Here is a 22,905-nt window from a genome sequence, read left to right on the forward strand (position 1 = left end):
TTGAAATTTGTCCATTATTTAACTGTACTGTAGTGTCCAGGAAGTGGATTTCCCTTGTGGACTGGTCTAGGCTGAGGTTGATAGTGGGGTGGAAGTAGTTGAAATATTTGTGGAATTCTTTAAGAGTCTCTTTTTCCGTGGGTCCATATGATGAAGATGTCATCGATGTAGTGTAAGTAAAGTAGGAGTGTTAGAGGGCGAGAGCTGACATTGGCTGACATTGTTCAAGGTCAGCCATAAAGATGTTGGCACCTTGTGGTGCCATGAGAGTGCCCATGGCTGTGCCGCTGATTTGGAGATAGAAATTGTTTCTGAATTGGAAGTAGCTGTGGGTGAGGACGAAGTAATCAGGTGTGCAGTGTTGTTTTTGGGGATGGTGTTCCTGATGGCCTGTAATCCGTCTGTGTGTGGAATGTTGGCATAGAGGGCTTCTACATCCATGGTGGCCAGAATGGTATTTTCAGGAAGACTATTAATATTTTGGAGTTTGCTCAGGAAGTCAGTGGTATCTTGTAGGTAGCTAGGAGTGTTGGTAGCATAGGGTCTGAGGAGGGAGTCAATATATCCAGATAATCCTGTGGTAAGTGTGCCAGTGCTGGAGATGATGAGTTATCCGGCATTACCAGGTTTGTGGATTTTGGGTAGAAGATAGAAAGTTCCTGGTTGAGGATTAGGAGGGCTGTTAGCATAGATTTGATCCTGACTAGCATCAGGGAGTTTCATGAGCAGTTTTTTTCATGTTTTTTTGGTATTCCTTAGTAGGGTCACAAGAGAAAGGCCTGTAGAATCTGGTGTTAGTGAGTTGGCTGTTCACCTCCTGTTCATAATCTGTCCTGTTCATGATGACTACAGCTCCTCCTTTAGTCAGCTACTTGGATTATGATGTTAGGATTGGTTTTGAGGCTGTGAATAGCATTGTGTTCTTCGTTACTGAGGCATGTTATATGTTGTTGTTTGCTGATAATGTCAGCTTGAGTGCGTTTGCGGAAGCAGTCGATGTAGAAATTCAGACTTGCGTTACGTCCGTTGGTGGGGGTCCACATAGAAGCCTTCTTCTTGTGCGATTATCGGGGGAGGGGGGGAGGGGAGCAGTGAGGTCAGCATGTTGTATATCGGTGTGTTGGAAATATTCCTTTAGGCGGAGGCAGCGAAAATAGGATTCCAGATCCCCACCGAACTGAATCATATTTGTGGGGGTGGTAGGGCAGAAGGAGAGTTCATGGGATAGAACAGATTATTCAGCTGTGCTGAGAGAGTGATTAGATAGGTTGATGATGTTGTTGGGTGAATTGAGAGTATCTGTTATGAGAGATCGTGAGACATGTAGCGGTTTTTCCTCTGAAGGGAGATGAAGTGGTCCTTGTAGGTGGTTTGTTGAATAGTTGTAAAGTCTCGAAGAGGTGAAATGTGTGTGAAGGCTTGCTTTTTTATGATATTTCCTAATGTAGAAATCTCCTCCTTGATTTTCTTCTGTTTGTTGTAGAGAATGCTGACAGATCTGTGGGAGGTGGTCTTGTCACGGTCCAGCTCCTCAAGCCAAATACACAGAGAAAGCTTGGAATGACATTACATACACAAATTCAATTCACATGCTAATGGACTCAATTGTGATTTAAACTGGTGGGGACTCTACCATTGAAGGTGCTAACAGCTTTCTGAGTGGTATCTTTCCTGTCTTAGCAATCTAACTATTGACCTTGATCTTTATCTGCTTAGGTTTAGCACCCATTATCCATATACTTAAAGAAAAAACAGGAAGGGAGGTGGGAGACAGAGCATCATTCTCTTTCCCTTCTATTTATTTTGAGCTTTCATATCCCCTACTCATAACTGAAGAAGTGGGCATCTGAAGAAGTGGGCTGTGCCCATGGAAGCTCATGATACCATCTACATGTCTGCGAATACAAATATTCTCAACGGTGTAGTTTGTGCAAATTCTTGACTTGAGTACAGGCAGTCCCCGGGTTACGTACAAGATAGGGACTGTAGGTTTGTTCTTAAGTTGAATTTGTATGTAAGTCGGAACTGGTACATATTGTAGGGGAAACTCTAGCCAAACATTTCTCCAAAGCTCAGTTTTATTCTCCCACACCTCACTTCCCTCAGTCCTTTATTCTCAAGCTGAGGTGTCTGCTGAGAAAAGGCGCTCCACGTCTCCCTGGTCTGCTGGGGGAGGGGGGCGCTAGCTTTGCGTCTCCCTGGTCTGCTGGGGGGAAGCAGCTAGTGTGGGGTTGCCTCACCCCGTTTGTAAGTAGGGATCCGATGTAAGTCAGATCCATGTAACCCGGGGACTGCCTGTATTACAGTTTGGTTACCATAGGGCAGGGTTTCCCAACCTATGGGTCAGGACCCAAATATTCATCGCTATTACATTTCAAAAGGGTCACCAGGTGTCTCCCCAGGTGGCTTTTAAGGAGCCCTTCACACATATTTTGAATTGCCCTGGTCACCAAGTCTTCCTGAATTGTCAAAATGGGTCCCCATCTGGTAAAGTTTGGGAACTGCTGCCATAAAGCAACACAGCAGAGCTTGTCAGAAGTTTTTTTTTCCTGCAGAAAGTTTAAATTAAGACAGTTTTTTGTATTTTGGATATTTTTTGAGCAAAATTTGACATTGAATTTTTTGTTTCATTTTTTATATAATTGAAAACTGAACAATTTTGATCAAATTAATTGTTCCATTAATTCAACATATTTTATTAATCTTAATGATGCAGTAAATATTACTATTGATATGGTTATATAGCCACTCAGTGTGGCATTTTGGATAGTATTCTGTGCGTGCAAAATCTAGACAAAAGGTTTCAGAGACATTAAAAAGTCAGTGGAGAAGCAAAACAGTTAATCTAAAAGTATATTTTCATTTTTAAAATGAAAATTGATTTTGCATTGCAGTTTGTGGAAAAGGATCTTGCACTGCTATTAGTGGTTGTGACTCAGTAAGCAATCAATATCAAACTGTACTTTTATTAAAGATACATATTATCAACTAAAAGATGTCAATTGTTAAACAATAGGAACTATCATGGAAAATCTAGAGATGTCTATTAAGGGGCCAGCCTTGCAGAAGAACTTTTTCTAGCATATTTTTCTGACAGATAGTTAGTCCTTTAAATTTGGCAGTGACAAGCAGCTGCAACCTTAAAGTAGCTATTTGGTCTCATGCTGCATCTTCTGCTTTTCTAGGCGGTAAGTATTTTCCTTTTTGCTTTCCCTTTTTCCTTTTATTCAGAAGATGGTACATTCCTCAGGATGGTGTGACCCAGACTGACAAAAGCAAGGGTACGTCTAGACTACCGCGTTTTGTCGACGGAAGTTTTGTCGACAGATACTGTCGACAAAACTTCCGTCGACAATGCGCGTCCAGACACATTGAGTTCTGTCGACAAAGCAAGCCGCTTTGTCGACAGAACTCCGTAGTCTGGACGCAACGTTAAAGGCAATAACACCTTCTGTCGACAGAACTCTGTCGACAGAAGGTGTTTTGCCTCGTAAAATGAGGTATACCAGCGTCGACAAAACCGCGGAGTTCTGTCGATGTTATGTCGACAGAACTCTGCGGTAGTGTAGACGCTGATATTGTTTTGTCAACAAAAGTCTACTTTTGTCGACAAAACTAGGTAGTCTAGACACACCCCAAGAAAACTCTAAGCTGCAGGTGCTTCTGTGTCTTGAATTCACTCTTATGCTTAGATGCTGCAACAGTTGAGTTATGCACCTCAGTTTTCATAAACAGATGCTCTATATTATTGCAACCTAACTTTTTTTTTATTCTCTCACTCGTATTTACTCCTGCACATATGGCATACACATGTGAAACATGAGATGTAAAGTCTCCATAAATGTATTCTGCAGGAGCAAGCTCATTCCTCTTCTTTCTTCACCATCTGAAAACCACTTTCTCAAAGCCCCAGAAATAAATTGCAGTTTGAATCCTACTCAAGAGTAATTTATACAATGCAGGTACTTTGCTTTGATCTTTTCAGGCTACCAAAGAGAGCTTCTCTACCAAAGGAATGATGGCTCTTTCAGTGCCTTTGGAAACAGTGATTCCTCTGGGAGTACATGGTAAGTAGTTTTCCCAGCTAAGAGAAAATACTTACTTTGGAATTTCGTTAAATATTTGCATATTTCATTGGGACTAAAACATTTATGAAACTGGTAAAAATGTCCAGATATAGTAGTTGGGGATCTGGTTTTCATTTTGTCCTTAGGCCAATTAATAAGGTTATCTAAGACACAAGGTTGGCAAGGTAATAACTTCTTTTGGTGAAAGAGACAACCTTTCAGACTTACATAGAATTAATTGTTTTTTTTAGCTTACATGATCTAAGGGCAGTATTAAGACAGAGCTTTTCAGCTTTGCAAAGATGAGTAGTGAATCGTTTTCACAATGGGATTTGTTGAATGAAATGTTTGGAGGTGTCCTAAATTTCTGTCTGTATTTTTTGGTTTGCAATCCTGCCTGATCCTGTATAGCAGCCTTTAATACCTCATAATGCCTGGCCTATTCTTTGTTCAGTGCCTTGGGTTTGAGCTTGGGCTTCTCATTCCAGATAAGGGGCTAACTGTCGGCCATAACCCTACACACCAGTGGCAGTTCTTTCAAAAATCAGTAAGTCTGCATTGGGATAATTCTTGGGACCCATTTTACAGTGTCCCAGGCCCCAGAATTCCATTCTTCATTGCAGGACTTGTCACAGTTTGTGTTTACGGCTGCTGTACCTACATCCGTTCCTTCATGGTGTCCTGACCATCCCACCAGAGTTTGTTTCTCTGTCTGCTGGAAAGCCTTCAGCGTCCTCTAGTTTTCCTTTTCTTGCCCTAACAGCTACCATATTAGTATCTCCATTTTTCCCAGGTTCATCTTATCTTCACCTTGGCTTCTCCCCAATCTTACTGACTCTGACTGACTAGCAAATCTCAGACTAGCCCCTACTTGTAAACAGCTCTTGGAAGGCCCAACTGGTAACTCATTGGAACAAACCAAACTACACACACAGTCCACCAGGAATCCTTCACCTACATCTTTTTTTTGTGTTGGTGCTCTAAGTGAAAAGGATGCTGGCTTCCAAACACTCTCTTTATAGTACTAACAGCAACCTATCACATCCCCTTAGATCTATTATTTCTTGAGGTCTTAAATGGGATTGCGGTGTTGAATAGGCCTTGTTCTAGTTCTCTTCGAGGGATTAAATTTCCTCTTGAAGTACTCGGATATCAAGATGATGGGCTCTATAAAAGTATTTTGATAGGTTGATATCGACTGCTTCATACACTCCTCTAGCTCATCTAATTAAGAATGATTTAAATTACTGGTCTGATTCAAAACTCTCTGAAGAGAGTCTTTGAAGTGAGCTGTGGACCAGGCTTAATATTGATAGAACAGAGAAAATGGTCCTATCAAGACTATGAACCTTTGTATATAAATAGTGAAGTATTAGAATATACATCTAGAATATGTTTCAAAATGGTCACAGTTAAGCCACAGGTGGTTGTTCTGATGCTCTGATTCATTCACTGAAGTTCTACCTCAGATAATATAGTTAAAAGGTTCCTTGAAAACTTAGGTCTCAGTGCTGCAAAGGTGTACACAAGTTTAACTGATGAGCAGCAGCTGACTAAAGCATGTGCTGGCAGAATTGGAGCCTCTCATCTGTATTTAGTTTTGAAATGCTGAAGATACAAAGAAATGGTGTTTTATGGACTGTAAAAATAACTTTCTTTGCTAATTAATTGCTTCTTATGATTAAATGTTCACACTTCAGGGGAGGCTACGTGTCTGCCTCTTTAGTCAGAAACTATTTAGGACACTTAGGGCACTACTGCAGACTAAATAATAAATCATGTTCAGTAGAAGCAGCTGTAATAGATAATTAATTCTTTGTATTTGCTTAACCTTTTCCCCAAGGTTATCAGCTTTTGTGTTACGATGTTTCCTTCAAGCTCGTCCATTCATAGACATTGATCCATATGTGCTGCGGAAAACAGCTGACTGGATTCTCAAACATCAGAAACGTAATGGCGAATTCTGGGAGCCTGGAAAAGTGATACACAGCGAACTTCAAGGAGGCAGTAATAGTCTAGTAACTCTCACAGCTTACATTCTGACAGCTTTATTAGGGTACCAAAATGCAGAGGTATTAAAACACTTTAGTATTTCTTGTAGTTAGTAAAATACCTCCTAAGCTATCATAATCATTTGTAATCATTATAAAGTTTTTTTAAGAAATTGAGGAAAATCTTAAGAAGGATACTAACACATGCTTTGGTTAAGTTTTGCTACACTTTGGCTTGATGGCATACTTCCTATGTACTGGTGGTAAGGAGTTCTGTCAAAATTGAAGAACATCCATACTCATTGGGGGTACATCTACACTGCGTGGTTTTTCTGGGATACCCCTGGACAAACTCTGCCGTGTCCAACCAATGCGTTTGCTCTTCTACTTCTTTTTGTGGAAGAGCAAACTCGCTCTTTCGGGGAGCCCTGTATACCTCATTCTACGAGGAATAAGGGCTCCTCTGAAAGAGGAGGCTTTTCCGTCATTTGGCCCCGTCATATAGGGCCAAATGACAGAAAAGTCTCTTCCGGAAAAGCAATCAGAAAAAGCTACGCAAATTTCGGCGCACAATTTGCATAGCTTTTTCTGAAGAAAACCTTTAGTGTAGACCAGCCCTGGGTCTTTCCAAAAGATTATTAAATTTGAGGAAAAAATAGGCAGCTATATCATAGTTGAGGCCAATGGCCCGGCACAGCAGATAAACATGTGCTTAACTTTAAGGGTATGAACAGTCCCATTGACCTCTACAGGAGTGCTCACATACTTCAAATTTAAAAAGTGTTTCTTGGCTCGAGGTATTAATAATTCTAATGGTCATGACGGTGCCTCTGAAAGTGATTTTCTATATTTCCTTTTAAATTGAAATAACAATATTAATTATCTTATTTCTGTTCCTTAATATATATTTCTTATAAGTTCTAATATTGCAATTTGATACTGCTATTGCCTACATTTATTTTTTTGTGAACTTTTTCAAATTTATGGTGGTACTAGAAGTTTTACCTGGCGTTGCTTAACTCAAACAAGTTTTGTTTTTCTTTATTTAAATCATTGCTCTGGGTTTCTGCTGGGCATGAGGGGTTCAGCAGGCTGCCTCAGGGAGAAAAACAACCCTAGCCTTCTCTCAATGTAGCAACTTGGTGCCAGGTGAGAAGCACCTGTCCATAGCCACTGCAGCTGCACCAGGCACAGTCTAGGGAGAGGGGCATATCCCCTTGCATGGGGACAGACAGACAAACAGATACACAAATAGACAAACCGTCTGAAACATATAGTAGATATCTGTCCCTTTTCTTCATTCCTGCCCACTGCTGGCCGAATGGTCCTCGTCCCCATCTCTGACTCCTTGCTGCCCCTATGGTCATTCTACAGTAAACTGCCTCTAGCTGACCCCTCCTTTCAATGTTATGAGAAACTATCAAAGTCCAGGTATATTCCATTGTCCTGGCACAACCAATTACCTTACCTTGTTTTAAGTTATGATAAGAGGATGCTGCGTACCAGATTTAGTGGTCCTAGCTCTTACCATTTAGGATGAATTCTTGATGGAACAGATTCACAGGCAGATAGACAGACACACATTTCTAAAATATATAGTAACATTAAACTAACATCTTTTGCTATAACCTTTATTTCCAGGATGCTTTTGCTGTAACAAATGCTGTAAACTTCTTGGAAACTAAATTAGAAGAAGGAGTTTCAGATAACTATACGTTGGCACTTGTGACATATGCATTGTCATTGGCAAAGAGTGTAAAAGCAAAGGAAGCCCTGGATGCACTAAACCAGAGATCAGAGCAGCAAGGTACTGTAAGAAGCTCTTTATGCAGTAGTATGAATGGATTTTCTTCAAACTTAAAAAAGAAAAGAAAAGAAATAGCTATGGAGCTGCATATAGGCATATGTTGTGAGCGTGGTATAGGGATTTGTTTAGAATAGAAGAGAACCCTAAAAGCAATAATTCTGATGAAAACTGTACAGTAATTACTCATTTAACACGTGCCCGCTTAACACATGTTCTCAATAACACGATTCTTTTTTAGGGAACGTTTTTCAAATAACATGACCATCCCCGAAATAACACGAAAATAATCAAGTGGCAGACTACTTCGCGCGGCAGTATAAGTTGGTGAAAACAGTGGTAATAAGCATTAGCCGATGAATACACATGGTCACAGTGCTCCTCTGCTCACTCACGTGTTTATCTTTGTGTTTTAACAAACCGCGGCAACTTGGGTCTCTAGATATCTAATGCTGACGTTGACAACCCAGCACCAACAGAAAATTGACTTTGCCACCACCACCTGAAATGCAACCCCCACCTTTCCCACTATTTTTAATGGGAAAATTGACCCCGCATAGCACGTTTTCGCTTAGCATGAACATTTTCAGAAACATATCTATAGTGTTAAATGAGGAATTACTGTATGTAAGTGACTAGGAGTTTGTAGTGAAGATGGGTAAGTTCAACCTTAACTGCAATGTTCTCTAGTGTGCAATGTGACTATATTTTTGTGAAGCCTGAGCTTCCCTTTCTACCTTGTTATGAGTGCCTGTCAGATCTCGCTAGCTCAGCAGGGTCAGAGCAGGGCAATGAGCCTGAAAGCTCAAAGGAGCTCTGAGGCCAGGAAACAGTGAGGGTGATTGATTAAATCAGTGTCAATATGGAGAAATGAAGACTTGATCTTTAAGAGATGTAGAGATATGTTGGGTTTTTTGTGACCCCTGTCCCCAAATGAACATTCATCCCTTTAGAACTGAATGTTAGTGCACATGCTTTGTGCATGGATGCCTATGTACATTTCGTTGCATGTTTTAGGAGGAAAATTGAGATAAAGCAAAATATAAGAGTGTTATTTGTTTGCTTATTGGTGCTAGATGAAAGCTAGTCAAATTACACATTCCTTTCTAGTTCATTGGATTGTTAAATACATTTTTGGTGGGGATTAGATACCACCACTCTAGGGTGAAAATACTGGAACTTATTACCCCTAGGATCTGGTCCAGCAAATTCTTACTGCCAAACATAATGCTTACAACTGTGAGAAGTCCTATTCACTTCAGTGGAATTCTTTCTGGTAGTAAGCACTATGACTTGTTAGTAAGTATTTTCTGAATTGGTTCCTTCTATAATTATACATAAAAGGTGGATCCAGAATCCTTTGAAGTCAGTAGGAGTCATTGCATGAACTCTGGCAGGTTTGGTGTCTGTTGTCCAGCCCCAATTTAGTGAGTAAAGCATTTAAACACCTTGCTGGATCCAATAGGTAAACATAACTAGGCAGGTTTTCTTTAGCTACAGAGCATTTATTCATGCCTTCAGCTCTGACATCCTGATCTGATGATCTCTCTTCCAGGAGACCTTCGATTCTGGACCTCTCCAGCCCCTGAACTCTCTGACTCATGGCAGCCACGCTCTGTAGACATTGAACTTGCAGCCTATGCCCTGCTCTCTCACTTTCAGCAAGATAGACTATCAGAGGGGATCCCTATTATGAAATGGTTAAGTCAGCAAAGAAACCATCTTGGAGGTTATTCATCTACTCAGGTCAGACAGTCTTCATTAGAAGCTTTGTTGATACTTTGCTATATATAAATGTATTTTCAAATATATGCATCAGTCCAGATGTTTTAGGTATTTAAATGTTGCTCCATTCAGCATTGCCATATATAAGTTTGATTTTCAAAAGTTATTTAGGCATTTAGGAGCCTCTCTGTTTGTATGTGTAACCATAGGCTTGGACAGGCTTGTGCAAATAGGCTGGGGAGATGGTGCCGACTAATCAGCTGACCCTACCTTCCAAACTGGCAGGGTTAGGGTTACAAATCAATGTGACATAGTCTGGCCTTTTATTGTTTTTATAAATTACTAGCAACAATAAGAAGTGACATTTCACACTAGAACAACTGCCAAATTATTTGAAAATTGGTGCTGTTTTTCTAGCCAATGAGCAGTCATGGGGCACATCTACATAGCAGGGCTAAAGTTGAATTAAGCTAACAACTTCAGCTACGTCAAGTGTAGCCGGGATGCCGCTTCCCATAGGTTCCCTTGGCTGCAAGCGGTGAACTGGAGCCAATGGGAGCCTCCATGCTCTGTGGCTGCGGAACCAGTAAATAAACAAACTGGAGCAGTCAGATAGCAGGTTTCTCAGAGTGGATCCGCAGACCACTTTGAGAAACACTGTGTTAAATAAATAATAAATTTGTGAAACCAATCCAGTTTCCCAGGAATTCCAGGATGTTCTTTGTAACACGTTACTTCTGTTGTTATTAATGAATTGATTAAAGCAGTATCTCCGTTGTTTTTTCCAGATGCATTTTTATTTTGGAGACTGAAAATCTAGCAGCATATTACTGTAGTACCACCATGGTAAAGCTCACCAATTAATTTAATCCCTTTATGCACTGTTTTTCACAATAAAGGATGAATTAATCTATTAGATCAGGGGTGGGCAAAATATGGCAAATGGCCTGCCATGCTATTTGATCTGGCCTTCAGCCACCTTGCCACTCCCCCGTCCCTAGGCCAATCAAGACTTGGGGGTGGGGGAGTGCGCAAAGTAATTCACTGTTCAAGCATCTGGTGGCTTCCTCACGTCACCAGGGCTGTGCAGTGCCCAGAGGGATTCGCCAGCCATTTTGAACAGTGAATGAGTTTGCGCACTCTCCTACCCCCAGGCGCTTTGAGGGTACTGCCAGCTGTTCAAAATGGCTGGCGGTTCCCTCTAGGCAACACACACCTTTGGCAGTGTGGGGGCAGGAGTGAGAGATTTCTTTTCCCTCCCACCCCGAAGCCCTGATTGGCCTGGGGGCGAGGGAGCATGCAAAGTCTCTTCTGCACTTAGAGAGAACAACCCTTTTCCGCCCAAGGCCCCGCCTCTTCTGCCTTAGGTTCTACCCTTCGGGGGGCAGCCCATGACCACTGCCAAAATTCGTGAAGTGGCCTCCTGCAAAAATTATTGCCCACTCCTGTATTAGATATTTGCCATTACTCCAAAGGTAATAATGTTTTTATAGCTTGCTCTTACTTTATTATATATATGACATCAAAATATCTTTGTTACAGTTTGAAAGTGAATTATTTTATATTAGCTAGTGCAGTTTCCTGACTTGTGAGATATTGCTTTATTGGATAGTTTGCATCATCAGACTGTGGTTAGACAACTGGTGGCTGACTATGTCATACTTGCTAATTTGAACTATTATAAACTACATTTGAACCTCCATATTTTGGGTGTCCCTGATCCTGGAAAATCCACGGTAAGGACCCTGGTAAGGGGAGGAGGAAGCAGCTCTATGTATTGTTGCTACCTGTTTCCCTTGCATCTGGGGGAACGGCAGTGCAACAGCTTTTACCCACCACTCCCATAATGGCAGGAGCTGGTGCCTGGGAATGGGGGGTGTGAAGCCATATGTGCCTGTCGGAACGGGGTGTCAGGTAAGTGACCCATCCCCATTGCCCTCACATATCCTTCTGCCCTCCATTATCTGAAAAATTCCTTAATCTGGCATACCCTCTTTCCCAGGATTGCCAGATTGAAGAGGTTCAAGTGTACTTTCTAATTTGTATGTCTGCAATATATAAAATATGATCAGAATGTTTTATTGTAAAACATTTTTAATGTATGTATGCACATGTTTCAAGAGTACTGTGGACAATTATAAAGGGATAATGTTTAATTTGACCAAAGAATAATGTATTATAACATTCCACATGGACATACCATCTTCCAGTTTGATATATGAATTATTGAAATTTCTGTTAAGGTATTAATACGTTCTTTTACTATTTTCTCTAGCCATTTGCTTGCAGATAACCTCATCCGTGTTGACACGTGGGCTTGTTTGAGTACCAGTGTGTTTGCAATTATATTTAGGATGGAGTTTATAGGTGTGATCCTAGAGTCGTTAATACGATGAGACGTTTTTGTCACTTCAAGATGAAAGAGATCTTGTAAGATCTGATTTTCAATTATTTGTGCCCAAAGAAAACAAACTCCTGAAATTTGAGTAGACTGGGGGCAGTGCTACCCCATTTTCTCTTGAAATTGATTTCTCTTATACTATAAAGGGACCATCATTTTTAAGTATGGGACACCAGACAGTCTTATTGTAGGGAACATCTTGACCCTCTCCTGAGAAATGTCTTCCAGGTACAATCTATTGTTGATTTTCTCCTGTGGTCCTTAATTTCCATCTTCTATATCTACCACTTCATCTGAGTAGAATTCCAAGTGGTAGTGATTCAGTCCTCTGTGAACTATGACAACTTCACTACTCAGTCTGAAATGTCCAGATTTTAAGGAATGAGTGAAACAGAAAATTTGAGAACTCAGCTAGGAGCAGGGAAGATAGAAATTTTTCATATTCCTGAGTGATTAGTCAGCACATACTATTATATTTATGGCTGGCACAGTCAGAACTGCATTGTTAATGAATGTTTGCTGTCATATTATAATTTTCCTATTACTAGAAGATGACCTAAGATTGAATAATTAAAACTTCTGTGTGTCAAGCCCCCAGGTCCCAGTGTTTCTATTACCAACAGCTAAGAATAAACAATAAATCAAATAATGGAATTATGAAAAGGTCAAAGAAATTCAGCTCATCACCATATTTTTCAGAATATGAGTTATTAAAATTCTGAACATCATGACACAATTGTAATGAGAACAGGAAATTGCAGTTCATTAATCTGTTATTGTTACAAAAGGTGGAAAGAGAATTGCAAATGTTTTAAGCTTAATCCACTCTCTGACAGTGTAAAAACTTAAATCCCATACTAAAATTGAGAGCCAAATTTCCAAAACTGCCTTTTAACTTAGGCCTGCAATTCACCTAGATATTTTGCACCTACAAAAAAGGAATTGTTGTGTCCTTGGAGAATGCTGTTGTACAAACACATTCTATATTTTGGGGGTTCAGATGCTTACACAAAAATTAGAGAGCAAAACGTTGTAGAAGCTGGATTTAGAAACTGAGGGGAAACTTTGAAAAGTTGGCTGTAAGACTGGACAAAAATTATTTTACATTTTATATTTTTTACACCTGCAGTATCTCAGAGGTACAACTTTATTCCTGTGACCAAGCAGCTGTGGAAAAGTGCTGTAGAATGTCTTAATACAGTAAACTTCCAATAATCCGGCACCTTTGGGACCCAGGGGGTGCCAGATTATCAGGTATGCTGGACTATCGGAAGGGAGGGCCATGATGGGTCTGGGGTGGAGTGGGGGGATGCCACCCCAGACCCTCATAGCCCCCCCTTCCGATAGTCCGGCTCTGCCCCAGGCGTCCCTGATTCAGCCGCTGCTGAAACTGACCAGCAGCTGGAGAGCAGCTGGAGTGCTGCCGGGTTGGTCCGGTAGTGCCGACCCTTGGCGCGGGGAGAGCAATCTGGCAGCACCCCAGCTGCTCTTGGGGACACCTGGGGCAGAGCAGTTGGGGTGCTCCTGAGTTGGTCCCGCAGTACCACTCCTCAGCGCTACTGGACCAAACCGGCAGCACCCCAGCTGCTCTGCCCCAGGCTTCCTGGAGTCAGCCGCTGGTCAGTTTCAGCAGCGGCTGACTTGGGGACGCCTGGGGCAGAGCAACTGGGGGGCTGCCGAGTTGGTCCCACAGTGCTGAGATGCGGCGCTACTGGACCAACCCAGCAGCACCCCAGCTGCTCTGCCCCAGGCGTCCCGAAGTCAGCCGCTGCTGAAACTGACCAGCGGCTGACTCCAGGAAGCCCGAGGCAGAGCTGTTCTAACCCCGGGCTTCCTGGAATCAGCCGCTGGTCAGTTTCAAGAGCAGCTGAATCTGGACACCTGAGACAGAGCAGCTGGGGCGCTGCTGAGTTGGTCCCCGCAGCGCCGCACCTCGGCTCTGCAGGGACCAACCTGGCAGCACCCCAGCTGCTCTACCCCAGGTGTCCCCAAGTCAGCTGCTGCTGAAACTGATCAGCGGCTGATTCCAGGAAGCCCGGGGCAGAGCAGCTCTGCCTCGGGCTTCCTGGAGTCAGCCGCTGGTCAGTTTCAGCAGCGGCTGAATCGGGGACACCTGGGGTGCTGCCCGGTTGGTCCCACAGCCCCCAGGGGCAGCTCTAGGGGACCTATCTGGCAGTGCCCCAGCTGCTCTGCCCCCGGCTTCCCCGATTCAGCCGCTGGTCAGTTTTAGCAGCGGCTGAATAGGGGAAGCTGGGAGCAGAGCAGTTCCAATGGTCCGGCTGCCCGGAGCACTTCCGGATTCCTGATGGTACCAGACCATCAGGAGTGCCTGACCGTCAGATGCCGGAATATCAGAGTTTTACTGTATTTATAATTATTTCTGGTTAGGTCAGATTGCAGCCTTTCCTGTGTAACTTGTCCTGCTAGTCGCCAAGGCCTTCATGGAAGTGTGAGACCAGCTCAGAACTCCACTGACCTGCATGGCATCTACAAATAAAAATCAAGCTTCCATCCAGAGACAGCATCTCCCCCCCCCACCAAAGTTCCAGGAATACCTGGGGCTGCATTTCTTTCATTATGATCCCCTTGCTCTGATGAGAGTGAGGCCCTGCGGTGATGCCAGGGAACATGGCAGGGGAACACCAGGGACCCACAATGCTAGGAGAGATACAGGACCTCCCTATGGATGACCTTGGCCACCCCCCATATCTCAGAGGATCTGTAGTGGAGGGACAGTCTCAACCCCCATGATAAAATGATGTGGCCATAACTGTGAGGAAATCCTCACAGGACTTTCCTCTTCCCTGGATTTATTATGGGAAGGAGTGATCTGGCCTTGAGAAAGGACTTTTTGAGATGTGGCCTATTGTGACTATCACTAGTGTCTAATTTTATGTATGTAGAAAGCAATAGTAATATTCTTGCAGGAATGGCTGCTGTGAGCTAGACAGACAGTGCAGCCTGACTTAACTGAATTAGGTAGGAACTGATTATTTTATTAAATTGATGCAACCCTCTTATGTATATACTCTCAAATCAGGTTATACTCTATCCATGCTAAGAGGTCCCATTAATTTTAACTAAATTAGTTTTAAAAACATTTTATTTAAATTGATGCAGTTTTTGTATATATGCAATGTCTAACAGAAACTGACACTCACCTAATTTGCAGGCTTTTATATTGAAGAACATAGGAATGGTCATACTGGGTCAAACCAAAAGTCCATCTAGCCCAGTATCCTGTCTGCTGACAGTGGCCAATACCAGATGCCCCAGAGGGAGTGATCACAACAGGTAATCCTCATGTGATCCCTCCCCTGTCACCCACCTCCAGACAAACAGAGGCTAGGATTACCATTCATACCCATCCTGGCTAATAGCCATTGATGGACCTAACCTCCATGAATCTATCGAGCTCTTTTTTGAACCCTGTTAAAGTTCTAGCCTTCACTGCATCCTTCTGGCAAGGAGTTCCACAAATTGACTGTGCACTGAGTTAAGAAAAACTTCCTTTTTTTTAAACCTGCTGCCTATTAATTTCATTTGGTGTCTCTCTAGTTCTTTTATTGTGGGAATAAGTAAATAATGTTTCCTTATTCACTTTTTTCATACCAGTCATGATTTTATAGACCTCTGCCATATCCCCCCTTAGTCTCCTTTTTTCTAAGCTGAAAAGTCCAAGTCTTTTTAATCTCTCTTCATATTGGACCCGTTTCAAAACCCTAATCATTTTTGTTGTCCTTTTCTGAACCTTTTCCGATGCTAATATATCTTTTTTTGAGATTAGATGACCACATCTGTAGACAGTATTCAAGATGTTGGCGTATCATGGTTTTATATAGAGGCAAGATATTTTCTGTCTTATTCTCTATCCCTTTTCTAATGACTCCTAACATTCTATTTGCTTTTTTGACTGCCGCTGTACACCGAGTGGATGTTTTCAGAGAACTATCGACAATGACTCTAAGATCTTGCTCCTGAGTAGTTGTAGCCAAATTAGTCTCCATCATATTGTATATATAGTTGGGATTATGTTTCCAATGTGCATTACTTTACATTTATCAACATTAAATTTCATTTGCCATTTAGTTGCCCAATCACTTAGTTTGGTGAGATCTTTTTGAAGCTCTTCACAGTCTGCTTTGGTGTTAACTATCTTGAGCAGTTTGATATCATCTGCAAATTTTGCCACCTCACTGTTTACCCCTTTCTCTAGATCATTTATAAATAAATTGAATAGGATGGATCCCAGGACAGACTACTGGGGGACCCCACTAGTTACCTCTTTCTACTTGGAATACTTACCATTTGTTCCTATCCTTTGTTTCCTGTCTTTAACCAGTTATCAATCCATGAAAGGACCTTCCTTTTTATCTCATAACAACTTACTTTATTTAAAAGCCTTTGGTGAGGGAACTTGTCAAAGGCTTTCTGGAAATCTAAGTATACTATATCCACTGGATCCCCCTTGTCCACCTGTTTGTTGACCCTGTCAAAGCACTCTAGCAAATTAGTAAGGCATGATTTTCCTTTACAGAAACCATGTTGACTTTCCCCCAACAAATTATATTCATCCATGTGTCTGACAATTTTATTCCTCACTGTAGTTTCAATTAATTTGCCCGGTACTGACATTAGACTTACTGGTCTGTAATTGCCAGGATCACCTCTAGAGCCCTGTAGCCTGATCTAAGAGTATGTTTAAATACTAATTAATCACCTTTAGGGGTTGACAGGTTCTTTGTCCCAGGATCAGGCCCAGTATTCAATTATACTATGATTGGGAACCCTCATATGCACGGTTGCAACACTCACAATATAGAAACTCTTGTTTATTTACAATACTTACAATTTATTAATACGGTTAGCACAGTCACAAACACCTCAGTTTCATAAGACAAGGACTGTACATTCATATTTCCATCCCATATACAGCCGCTCCCCGAGTTGCGAACGGTTGAGTTACGACCATTCGACTTACGACCAAAGCTCGCATGGAGCAGTCGTAAAGGCGGTCCCCGAGTTACAAATGCGACCCGTGCTTACGAACAGCGCAGTCGTGTGTAACTCAGTGGGGTCCGAGTTATGAACAGCTCGAGTTATGGCCAAGTGTTTGGTCCATAACTCGTTCGTGACTCGGAGAGAGGCTGTACTTACATCATTCCTTCTAGAACAACCTTAGGTGCTAGCCCATCACCTTTCTCATTATCTTTACCTTCCCCATCACCAGGGGCCATCATTCTGGCCCTTCCAATGACTACATCTTCTCTTCCCTATCGCCCCTGGGCTGGGGTCCCACTTTTATACCAAGTGACACTGATGATAACATGTTTTATGCATGTTTAATAGGGGATGTGTCTAATGCTGAAGTGTTCTTTTCCTGTTGGTCAATGTATCATTGCTCTTAACTTATTATCATATACGTCAATTCGTTGCCATGGGCCTTTGTGGTTATCTATCGCAACCTGTGTCCTGATTACTCAACTCATCCTGAACCAGTTATTTGGGACTTATATTTAATAATACATCTGCTGAGCCTGAGGGTATTTTTCCTGCCGTCCTGTGTGGATGAGATGTCCAGACCTAAGTTCCCCTTTTTTTCAGGCCTGGGAAACCATAAATAAGTTATGACCAGTGTCTAGGTGAGACTGTGTCTCAAACCACGGAAATCTGCAAACCTCAGCTTCTGCTGATCTTGCAAACGACCTGTTGCAGCATGGACAAAGATAAAATATAACCCCACATTACTTGACCTGGAGTGTGAGCTTATGTATAGGGTTGCCAGGTGTCCAGACCTGAACTGGACTTTAGCCCTTTGCTTGGGAAACAAACTGAGAAAATAGAAATGTCTGGTATTTTCTAAGCAAGATGTAATGTAGATTGTGATGAAGTGTCAAGTGTGTCCGGTATCCTGAAGCCATCCAGCAACCCCACATACATATGTTCTTTTATTCAGGTGCAGCCCTGCTCTCTAGTTGTAATGCAGACATGGCACTCATTGGAAAGTACATTCAATAGCTGAACTGGTTTGTTATACCTAGAGCAGGAGCCACTGTACTGCAGGGGAACCTGACTCACCAGGCAGCCTCGGGCTGGGCTTTACTGCACCCATGCGGCTCCTACACCTAATGGCATCTGGACTGCCACACAGCCCAGTCAGTGCACAGCACCAGTATGCTTGTGGCTGGCTGTGTGGGGGAAGGCAAGCAGCATATGCACACAGACAAGTACAATCAGCAGGACCATTAATTTGGGGCTCTTGCTAGACTCTTATATACCAACATGTCTTGGCTCCAGCTAGGAAAGGACATGGCTCTGTACCCAGGTGGGTTAATGGCAAAGCCCTCCCAAGGAGTTGAGTGCTGCTATATTAGCGGGCCTTCACAAACTTGGGCAGACATAAGGCCTAGTGTATTACACCTGGACCCAGACATCAGTCAAGCTAACACAAAGGACTTACGGGAATGCTGAGAACAGCTTTTAGAAAATTTCTTGCATTACAGCTTTTAACTATTACCAAATTAATCTAAATTAACACAAACATATTATTAGCATGATATGAAAGTAACTTGATAGGCTACAGCCCTGTTAAAATATTGGTGTCATGTTAGCTATCTTCCAATCATTAATATTGGAAGCTGATTTAAAGGATAGGTTACAAACCATAGTTAATAGTTCCTCTGTTTCCCATTTGAGTTCTTTCAGAACTCTTGGGTGAATGCCATCTGGTCCTGGTGACTTGTTACTGTTAAGTTTATCAGTTTGGTCCAAAACATCCTCTAATGACACCTCAATCTGGAACAATTTCTTAGATTTGTTACCTAAAAAGAATGGTTCAGGTTTGAGAATCTCCCCAATATTCTCAGCCAGGAAGACTGAAGCAAAGAATTCATTTAGCTTCTCCGTTATGACTTTATTATCTTTGACTGCTCCTTTAGCATCTCAGTCATCCAAGGGCCCCACTGGTTGTATAGCCGGCTTCCTGTTTCTGATGTACTCTAAAAACATTTTACTATTACTTTTTGAGTTTTTGGCTAGCTGTTCTTCAAACTCATTTTTGGCTTTTCCTATTATATTTTTACACTTAATTTGACAAAGTTTATGGTCCTTTCTATTTTCCTCACTATAATTTGACTTTCACTTTTTAAAAGATATCTTCTTATCTGTCACTGCTTCTTTTACCTGGTTATTAAGCCACAATAGCACTTCTTTGGTTCTCTTGCTGTGTTTTTTTTTTAATTTGGGGTATACAGGCAGTCCCCGGGTTACGTACAAGAGAGGGACTGTAGATTTGTTCTTAAGCTGAATTTGTATGTAAGTCGGAACTGGTACATATTGTAGGGGAAACTCTAGCCAAACATTTCTCCAGAGCTCAGTTTTATTCTCCCACACCTCACTTCCCTCAGTCCTTTATTCTCAAGCTGAGGTGTCTGCTGAGAAAAGCCGCTCCGCGTCTCCCTGGTCTGCTGAGGGGGGGACGGGGACGCTAGCTTCGCATCTCCCTAGTCTGCTGAGGGGGGAAGCAGCTAGTGCGGGGTTGCCTCACCCCGTTTGTAAGTAGGGATCCGATATAAGTCGGATCCATGTAACCCGGGACTGCCTGTATACTTAAGTTGGGCCTCTATTATGGTGTCTTTGAAAAGTTTCCATGCAGCTTGCAGAGATTTTACTTTTTTCACCATACCTTTTAATTTTTGTTTAACTAACTTTCTCATTTTTGTGGAGTTCCCCTTTCTGAAATCAAATGCCACAGTGTTGGGCTGTTGAGGTGTTTTTCCCACCACAAGGATGTTAAATTTTATTATATTATGGTCACTATTTCCAAGCGGTCCAATTGAACCAGACCCTGTGCTCCACTTAGGACTAAATCAAGAATAGCCTCTCCCCTTGTAGATTCCAGAACCAGCTGCTCCAAAAGGCAGTCATTTAAGATATCAAGAAATTTTATCTCTGCATCCCCACCTGAGGTAATGTGTACCCAGTCTATATGGGGATAGTTGAAATCCTCCACTATTATAGAGTTTTTAAATTTGATAGCCTCTCTAATCTCCCTTAGCATTTCATAGTCACTGATCAGGTGGTCGATAATATATCCCTACTGCTATATACTTAATGCTATATACTTAATGCAAAGCATTTATATCTCTCAACAGGACACCATTGTGGCCCTGCAAGCCTTGAGTATATTTGGAGCTCTCATTACTTCCAGAAAAACAGGAATTGATCTAACAGTGATTGGACCTAGTCTGGAAGCTCCAGCAATGTTTTCAATTGATCCTCAAAACCGTTTTCTTCTTCAGACCAAAGAGGTACTTTTAAAAATGAGGAAGAGTTCTAATCAATCCTGTCACTTGAAGATATTTTGAGTGTGTTTAATTCACCATGTAATTCTTTCAGATTACACCTATGCAACCGACAGCCATTACAGTTTCAGCAAAGGGCGTTGGGTTTGCCATCTTTCAGGTATGCAGGAAGATATTTTATACATACTTTTTTTAAACATGTTTTTTGAAGAATGAATATTAATAGGAAGTTTCATAAAACTAGATAAATAAGAAAAAAATAATGTTGTATTTATACAATGAGAGACAAGGAAGATGAGGTCAGTAATAGCTTGTCTCTCTCATGAACAGAAATAGGTCTAATAAAAGATATTACTTTACCCAGCTTGTTTTGCTCATATCCTGGGACCAATATGACTGCACAAAACAACATTGCACATAATTTATCTTTATGTAGTATCTTAAATTAATTCCAAGGCACTCTACTATTTGTCAAAATGATGTAGGTCAAATTCTGTGCAGACTCCCCTGCACAATCACTGAAGCTAGTGTGATTGTGTAACTCCCACAGGCAGGATGGAATCTGGGGCGTCTGGGGATTAGTGCATGAACTAAAAGTCAGCTGGCTCTCAGCTAAGGCTATAGAGGAGGCTCATTCTTTCATTTTGTAAGTGGTGTAAGTGCCACCACATGGGACAGTGAACCACACCCGGTAGGTGTATGGGTTACAGTTGCATATGCTGTAAACCAGTGCATAACATGGATACATTCTTAGTAATTCATAAATTACCTTTCTCCCTTCTGAACTGTCACAATTGTTTAAATATTGCATAGCAATTCTGCACAACTGTTGAAGGCAAAGAGGGAAGAAGGCCTAGTAGGTTTCAGCCATTTTGTGATACTCTGAGAACACAAAGAGGCCAGATTCTGCCTGCAGTCTGTCAGTCGATAGTGCTTTGCACCAGTCACCCAAACCTCAGAATAAGGGAACCGTTGGGTAAGAGGGAGGCAAGGAATGAAGTGAAAGAAGTGCAGTGGAACTTCATGTTGCCAAACCTCTGCTGGGGTCAAGAGGACCTTATGGTATTAATTCAAGCAGCCCTAACTTAATTTTTGTCTGATTTGTCTTAAACCAGGAAGGGCTGGCACCGATTGGTTCTCAGAGGGACCTGTAACTGTCTCCTTTATGCTTCTCAGTTTCTTTTCTGGGAGAGCTTAGCTGCCAAAGGGTCTTGTCCATTATGTTGAATGACATTTCAGAGGCAATTTGTGTAGGGGAAAATAGGAATATAGGAATTGCCATTCTGAATCAGGCCCTCTGGCCATCTTGTTCAGTATCCTGACTAGCAGTAGTCACTGCAAGATGCATTAGAAGCAGGTGCAAGAAACCCAGACAGTATGGAAAAGCTAGAGCTTATCTGGCATGGGGATTAAGCCTATTTAAAAATATAGATAACGTCAAAGTTGTCAGTTATAGCCTGCTTACTACAGTTCTTGAAAAAGCTCCTGCTATTGCTATGCTTACTCAGGGAAAATTGGTCTTACTCTATACTGAAAATCTGATCTTGTCCATAAGTTTTTAATGTCACCTTGAATGTCCTGACACCTTTGGGAGGCCAGGAAAGAGAACTGAGGAATGACATTCACAAACAAAATTTGCATGACTTGACATTAGCAACTAACAGCAATTAAAGTATACATGTTGTTCATTCAGCATCAAGCTGCAAGGCCTGCAGATTCCTAGATTCCAGTTTTTTATGCATTTACATAAACACTAGTTCTGTTTACAACAAAGTTCCAGTTGTTAAGAGATAATTTTAGATTCCACACAGTGGGCCAAGATGAAAATGAATATATCAGTGGGGCGACTTTTGCTCATTCATCATATCATAGGGAGCAGGGAGGTGAACTTAGCAGAGATGGTTTCCAAAAGCAATGATACTACTTACCCTGAACCATTAATGAGAAATACTGCATGGTTATTAAAAATATCAACATGTCAGTATGCGGCAAAGTGCATTTCAAATGCAGCAGTTAATCCAAACACAGTATAATGTACATTTTTAATAGAGTACCACAATAACTGAGGTTCAAAAACCAAACACAAACACAAAGGTTTATACTACTGTATCTAGCTCATCTGCTTCATCTAAAGCACCCTTCAGTTGTATTTCTTCTTTTAGCTTAGAGGCAGAGATTCCTTAATTTTTTCCTCATTCCTTCCCCCTGCATCTTGGCTGAGCAAAGACAAAGCATTGGAGTAAGGCACTCATCCATTAAAACTATTCTTAGCTAGGACCACTTATTTTCTCCTGCTTTTTTTGCTGAGGCTGCTTTTCCAGAAGGAAGTCTGATATTATTCAAATCAGATTTCTGACAGCAGGATCTGTATCTTGTGTGCTAAATAAGATAGCATGTGAGAGTGTCAGAGTGCAGTTGTCAGATCCTCTATTCCATGGATCTGACTTTGACATGCTACATCTGGAGGTACACACTGATTTATTTAAATACCAGAAAGCACCAGGCCATCTACTGTTGGGATCCCAAGGACTGAGCATTATTGGAAGAAGCTTAGCTCTCTGCGAGATAGAGTCTTAGAAAAACCTGTGCAATTCTTGATGACTCTGCTAGCTAT

At 41.7% G+C, this 22,905-nt stretch overlaps 1 protein-coding gene across 1 annotated transcript in view; it reads left to right on the top strand.

Moving 5' to 3' along the window:
- CD109 (CD109 molecule) overlaps positions 1-22,905 on the top strand; it is a 139,469-nt gene that overhangs the window by 92,808 nt on the left and 23,756 nt on the right. Inside the window, exons 24-29 of the mRNA XM_075923776.1 lie at positions 3,986-4,067; positions 5,911-6,139; positions 7,700-7,865; positions 9,418-9,608; positions 20,142-20,297; positions 20,386-20,451. Coding sequence (XP_075779891.1) covers positions 3,986-4,067; positions 5,911-6,139; positions 7,700-7,865; positions 9,418-9,608; positions 20,142-20,297; positions 20,386-20,451 — 890 coding nt within the window. The remainder of the gene's footprint in view (positions 1-3,985; positions 4,068-5,910; positions 6,140-7,699; positions 7,866-9,417; positions 9,609-20,141; positions 20,298-20,385; positions 20,452-22,905) is intronic.

The sequence above is a fragment of the Pelodiscus sinensis genome, chromosome 3, assembly GCF_049634645.1.
Source record: "Pelodiscus sinensis isolate JC-2024 chromosome 3, ASM4963464v1, whole genome shotgun sequence".
In the NCBI taxonomy this organism is placed as follows: Eukaryota; Metazoa; Chordata; order Testudines; family Trionychidae; genus Pelodiscus; species Pelodiscus sinensis.